This window comes from Hyposmocoma kahamanoa, unplaced genomic scaffold (assembly GCF_003589595.1).
Source record: "Hyposmocoma kahamanoa isolate Upper Pololo Valley unplaced genomic scaffold, ASM358959v1 134, whole genome shotgun sequence".
NCBI lineage: Eukaryota > Metazoa > Arthropoda > Insecta > Lepidoptera > Cosmopterigidae > Hyposmocoma > Hyposmocoma kahamanoa.
This window is the reverse complement of record NW_020653477.1, coordinates 307084-314232: the sequence shown is the minus strand read 5'-3', so window position 1 is coordinate 314232 and position 7149 is coordinate 307084. Positions and strand designations below refer to the sequence as shown.

At 37.0% G+C, this 7149-nt stretch overlaps 1 protein-coding gene across 1 annotated transcript in view; it reads left to right on the top strand.

Annotated features, from left to right (window-relative positions):
• Window positions 1-5220, top strand: part of LOC113240371 (cytochrome P450 4C1-like) — a 48172-nt gene extending 42952 nt beyond the window's left edge. Inside the window, exons 10-11 of the mRNA XM_026477655.1 lie at window positions 340-513; window positions 5008-5220. Of these exons, the coding sequence (XP_026333440.1) occupies window positions 340-513; window positions 5008-5165 (332 nt within the window). The 3' untranslated portion in view covers window positions 5166-5220. The remainder of the gene's footprint in view (window positions 1-339; window positions 514-5007) is intronic.
• The last annotated feature ends 1929 nt before the right edge of the window (window positions 5221-7149 follow it).

The window sequence follows — 7149 nt, the reverse complement described above, 5'->3', positions numbered from 1 at the left end:
GCAAATGTCCGGTCAGGTTGTCTGTTTACGTCGCGTGCACGTGAACAATGGAAGTAACTAAAGTAAACTAGTTTAGCAGTAGCAACATCGGTAAGCTCACGTATTCCACGGACTACGTATGCAGCAGAGCTTAATCTGCTGGCTAAGGAACATTTATGTGGAAACCATTGAAGCTTACTATCTAAGGTCGCTCCCAAAAAGACAGCTTTATTAACAAGGTCTAACTTATCTCCATTTATTTTTATTATTGAAATAGTCGATTTTACATTAGGTAATTCAAATTTAACGCACTTTGTCTTCTTGGCATTTATTATTACAAGGAATATTATATCTTTACAGGAGATATTTTCGTAAAGCGAGGGTCAGGAATCGGCATTCACTCGTACGATCTTCACCGCAGAGAAGATTTGTTTCCCGAACCTGAGAAGTTTAAGCCTGAGAGATTCCTGAATGACGAGAGCAGGCATCCATACGCTTATATACCTTTCAGCGCTGGACCAAGAAATTGTATAGGTATAGTATACATATCGAGGGTTTCTTGGCAAAACCCTTGGTAAATATGAAGGAAATGTCATGTGAAACCAGCCGCAAAATTTGTATATACGCTCCATTTTTGGCATTTCAGTAACTTTGTGTTTTAAGATACGAGTTTGACAAAGCAAGGCGACGATATAGCGGTCATTGACCCGACTTTTATCCCGAATGCACAATTCGATTTCGACCGAGAAGCGATCCCCTATAAATCTGTCATAATTTTCACATCACTTGAGTAGCATAATAAAGGTCAATGTCATATCGACTGTGAACTGGTACTATCTCAATTTTGACAACTTTGCAGGATGAAGAAAAAAATTGTTTGCGTCATTTATATGGGCATCTGACTTATTCATTGACTTACAAATAAATGGACGACGGGTCTAATACAAAAACCACGAAAAAAATGTCCCAAGTCAACCCATTTAAACGTAGTGACATGTAAAAGAATATGAAAAAGCTAAAACGATGAATTTAAATTGTAATGTCATCGCAGTACTGTCTAATTTTGCTTGCTTCGCTGTCAGTCGAACAAACGAAGACTAAAGCGTGAATGACGCTCTGTATACGATTTTAACGCCCTATAAGTTCGGACACTTTTTAGCGCGGACTCGACGTCCATATATGTAATTGTAAGTCAATGGATTTATTAAATAAAAATACGTACTTTTTAAATATTTTTTATTACACCTACACTACGTATTTTTGTATAATAAACCACATGCTATATAAAAGATGAATAGCATCCATTTATTACATAACGCCACAACAGGATAATACAACTAAGAAATAAAAAAATTAAAACAAACAGAAAATAGTATAACAAAAAAAACTAAATAAAATGAATTGAAAATAAAATCTTAGTAATAAGTAATTAAATAACTACAAAGCTAGTCAACACTATTGTTGTACTAAGTAGAGATGTCATGTGTGCGGCTGTGGTGTATGTAATAGGATCCACTCAGCTATTGTCACCGCCTGAACAAGGCTGTGACGCTGATTTTCAGAGGATCCTAATTATTATTTATTTATTTATCGTATTGTTTGGCTTTTGATTCGTTTGTTTTATGAAATTATTAAAACGCTTCTTATCTTGCGATACAGGGTTTCCCTAGTGCGGGGCTATGAGTGTAAAAAAAAAGAATTACCGCTTACTAATAAGGGTAGATGTCGTTAATCGTAACCGAAATAAAAGTATAACCGGCACAAATCACTATCCATAAAAATCTGTGAAGTAAACGCCATCTAGTAGATTTGTTTGTTATCACTAGAGTAGCTTTGATAAATTGTATTTCGTTAATTATTAACAAATTTACTTACTAAAATAGCTATTTGCTACTTCCGGCGTACTAAATATCCGACAACGCTGTTTTATACCGCAATTGGCAGACCTCTTCAGTTCTTGATCTATCAACTCAACTTAAAATAGATACTAAAATTAGGTTTTAGTAAAATTCTATAATATAGAAAGTCAATTTTAAAGCATGATATATACATATAATCAGACTTTAAAATTGACTTTCTACTAATTCAAATTAAAAAGAAATAATTTTTTGAAATAAGTAGTTTTTCCGCCCTGGTGTAAAGTCTTATTTTTCGAGATACCACAAGATCGCTCTCCGGCGTGGAATTATCTACAACACGGCAGCTTCAAACAATGTCTCAGACAAAATTTATTTTCCTTCCCTTATACGTACATGTAGGCACAAACTTTATCCGTTTGCGCTAGCCAACCAGAACATATCGCTTTCACAAAAGACATTAGAAACGAATGAATAAACGGGAATTGCAATGATCTCAGTACAGCGAACTAAAAAATCCGATTTCAAAAGTTCCTGAAATTACATCTATTGGCCAAGTTATTGAAATCGGTTACCAGAAAAGAAAATCCCCTAGCCGTCCTTAGAGGTGAATATTTTCTTCCAATTTAAATGGGATCAACACTGAGGTAATTATAAATAAATTCTACGAACGAAATTACTCGACAACTTTTATAGGCTTAAATTAATATGAGACCTTAGAATAATAACGCATAGAATGATAGTTTCATATCAAACGAACTGTCACAAGTGAGGCAAAAATCAAATTCATGTAGGCTAGTTTTAGTAGCAGGTTAATTTTCGGTTTTAGTAAATATTTATATAAAAATACAAGTTGAAACGCGTTACTTCCTTGTGGAATGTGATGTTAGTATCTATTTTATGTTTGTGTGACGTATTTTTACACTCATTTACCGCACATTTCGTAATTTTTAGCTAAAATCTGTGCAAGTTGACCTTGAGCACTGAAGGCCCGCCCGCTCGTGTAGGCCCATTGGGCGCGCTTCAATTTGCCTCACTTAGCGTGTGCGGGCTAGGTTTCTATGCTATTATTCTAAGTATGAGACTTATAAAATTTCACATGTACAAAATTTGTTTCATATAGTTCTGGTGGGAAGCGGCACGCCTATTCATAGCAGTTTCGGTGCCACATAAAGCTTTGAATCGCAAAGATCTGAGAGGCTCTACCACTGCGCCCGTCACCCTGAGGAGTAAGTTGACAAGTCCCATGTAAGTCCCTGTAATTTCACGAATACCTTTTCCTTCAAAACCGGAACGCAGTAATGCTCACATTGTTGCTTGGCGGCAGAAATAGTTAACCGCTACTAAATGTTTTATGTGATGAAAGCACTTTCGAGATATGGTCACATGTGGCTTCATATGTATGAATTTATAGCGGGAATGAATTGTAAATGTGTATAAATAAAACTTCATTTACTACCACTGCTACTTTTTAGTAGTAGTAGAGGTCCTTGTGAAAGAGCTCATCCAGGGAAGTACTGCCACCTTACCTATTTCTGCCGCCAAGAGTTACTGCGTTCGCGTTCCGGTTTTCAAGGGTAAGGGTGCTGGTGAAATTACAGGCACATGGGCCTTGTCAACTTAATTCGTCGGGTATAGTGCAAATCCGCGTATCTGTATCCGCGTAGGATCGGTAAAAAGCGCGTATCTGTCCAAATCAAATTTCACAGGAGAAGGATTTAATGTTATTACTTTGTTATTATAATGGCTACGATTTTCAGTTTTGCACAGTAAGCATTAATTTATGTTGTCTACGGACTGATAACAATAGATTCCCGTAAATCACGTAAATTTGGCTGCCACGACATTTACGCGGACTTGATTTGGCGCCTAAATTACCGAAATGGAGACTCATAATCAAATGCTAGCTAGGCGTAATTGCACCATCCGACGTTATGTATCAGGGTGAACGGGCGCAGTGATATGTTGGGTAGGACATGAAATTAAAATGAGTTTGAGGGAGTAACTCATTTGCAAAAATGAGACGGTACAACGTCCTACTTCTAATGAGGTGAGGTAGTGGTAAGAATGTTTGCACCTACGGCAATTACTTAACAGAATATTAAGCACATTTTCATAACTTGATGGTATCAATCAATTGGATAACTTAAGTGTTATGATGATATAGTTTAAATAAATGCTAATTTTATAGTACTATGGTAGTATGATCATATGATGTAATATCAGATAAAAAGCGGGCAGTGCAGAACCAATCATTGTTGCATTTGTTGAATTCGAAGCAGTGAGTGAGGTGTGGTGACAAACTAACCAAGCGAGTGGTACCAACGAGTTACCTCGTGTATGAGTAACTCAACACTACAGTGGTACTGCCAACTGTCAAATGCCAAATGCTAAATGTAGTGTGGCATTGTAAGTGTTATGGACAGGCGTGTAGTTTACCATTAAGCGCACGACTTGTTCGTCCCGTCACTTGATGTGTATATATATATATAATGAGGTCGGTGGACGCCGCTACGCATACGCATAACCATCAAATTTCTAAGACTTAAATTGTACCTGTTCCCATAGTAATGAAGACGAATTTGCTTTTGTGGCAAGCGGTTTATGTATGACGAGGAGAATATTACATTCTCCAGCTTTATGAGTTATTTCTGTTCGTAATTTGGCTAATTGGTTTCAGACACATTGTGTTAATTCTTACGTATAAAATTTTACTATTCAATTCAAATCTTTATTTCGGACAAACGTTTATAATATTGTGTTAGCAAAGTATTCCTAATAAAGCGTATTAGTAACTCATAAACAATAAAAATTACATTTCGAACTAACTCAGGACAGTTCTAACAAATATTCCACCTCTAAGGGTGGCATTTAGTGATGGAATATTTTTTAAAAAAGGACCCTATTATTTGACAAATAAATTAAAAAAAACGATCTCAAACGTTTCTTGGAATTACATTTATTTGCCAAGTTTTATTGAATTCTAGTTTGTCACCCTTAGAGGTGGAATATTCTCTTCAAATTTAAATGAGACCAATACTGAGGTATCCTCTTGCTAACAAAAAAGAATCGTCAAAATCGATTCACAAATGCTGAACCTCCTCCATTTTTAAAATCGGTTAAAAATAAATATTACCTAGGGTGTTGTTTTAACATATAATCTTCTTTGCAGGTCAACGTTTCGCGATGCAGGAGATGAAGTGCGTGCTCAGTGAGATTTGCCGCAACTTTAAGCTGGAACCGAAGCAGAAGGGCTGGAGGCCTCAGCTCGTTTTAAACCTAGTTTTACGCTCCATTGATCCTATTTACGTGAAGTTTGTGCCAAGGTAGTAATAAATGATAATGTTATTCAAATAAAGATTGTTTAATATAAAAGAATTAAAATTTTTGTTTAACATTTCTTTTGACATATCGCATTGTTAGTACAATACAATAGTGTATTAACTCAAAAAGTGTATTTTTTAGAATCGATGGAAAACGAATACTCACTTCCCGTGAAAGATCATTAAAATTTATGAATAGGACAAAGTTTATTACTGACATTTAAACAATTTCCTACCGGCCCAATGTTTTTAAAAATAAAAGGGAAGAAATAATTTAATATTTTTGAGCAAGGACTGTATGTTTTCAACTGCCTCTGTGGCCGAATGGTTTGTTTTCGTACCACGGTCACTCCCTGCTCGACCGCCACAAAAGTCGGAGCTGTTTCAAATTCCATCGCGTATAATCGCTAATTTTGGTTCTTAACTACGTTTATAATCATTAAATAAGCTAAATCGTGTGTAATAATTTATAACAGTCTACAGCCTGCATGTACGTATATCTGTAATTCAGTTACTCGACCCAATTAGGGGTAAGTGCCTTAATCATATTGTAGGGAGTGTTTTATACTGTTGTACCTGTTTTTTTTACATTTACCTGTGTATTGTTACAGCAATTGACTTACAATTATGTGGACGTCGGGTCCGCGCTAAAAAGTGTCCGAACTTATAGGGCGTTAACATCGTATACAGAGCGTCATTCACGCTAAAGCGGATTTTTACGACCGTTATTCTTTTTTGTTTAGGATTAGCGCCATCTAACCATATTAGCTAGCGGTAATTTATAAATTCGTTTGTAACACACAATGCCATCTATCGATACGCAGATTTTGTCAAAGTTGTTGACAACATGGTCAATATTTTAATAGCTTTTTTTATAATATCAAGTGACGGGACGAACTGCTAGTAAGCTACACGCCGGTCCATAACAGTTGTAGTGCCACTCAGAGCTTTAAATCGCAAAGATCTGAGGGCCACTGTCACTGCACCCGTCACCCTGAGACATAAGTTGACAAGTCCCATGTGCCTGTGATTTCAACAGCCCCCTTAATCTTCAAAACCGGAAAACAGTAATGCTGACACATCGAGTATATAACCAGAAGTAGAGACGAAATGTCATTTAATTTGTTTGAAAACTATTCTGCCATGTCATTATTGTGACAACTGCACTCCGATTGGCCAGGCCGAATTCGAAACAATTGACGGGAGTCGTCAATTGTTTCACTTCAAATCGTCCAGTTAACTTGAGCTTTGCTATAATGGACGAAAATTACATATCTAATATTTAATTAACGATGAAATTTGATTCCGTTTGTTTTGTAATTAGATGTTTTGTTTTTCCCCACACCGCCGAATAGAACAGCACGCCGTTGTTAGAGATATTCTCTTTATTACAATAAGTACAGAATATTTTTGGAATATACGGAGACGTATACACAGGTCAGTTGTTGGCGCTGCTATATTTAAGTGCAAATGAGAGTTGATGTTTATAAGTGATGTATCACTGATGAGTTACCAGGACTGTATGGCCCTTATTTCATCTCTATTCCTGGTTATATACTCGATTGGCTGACATTACTGCTTGGCGGCAGAAATAGGTAAGGTGACAGTACTTCCCTGGACGAACTCTTTCACAAGGAGCTCTACTGGTATTAAAACTAGGTACAGGATTTACTTGCTTTACACTTTGCGCTGTCCACATCGAATTGGTTTCCTCCTTGACGTCGTACTCGCTTATTAAGGGGCTGAGACGGATTGTAACGAGACGCGTCTGGCCGCGCCACCTTTATTCAGACAATGGCACAAACCTGAGGGGCACCGATGCGGAGCTGCAGCGATCGATTCAGGAACTGGACTTTTTTTATAATCTTAAGTGACGGGATGAACAAGTTGTGCACCTAATGGTAAGCTACACGCCTGTCCATAACAGTTGCAATGCCACTCAGAGCTTTACTTCGCAAAGATCTTAGGGGCACTGCCAACGCGCTCGTCAC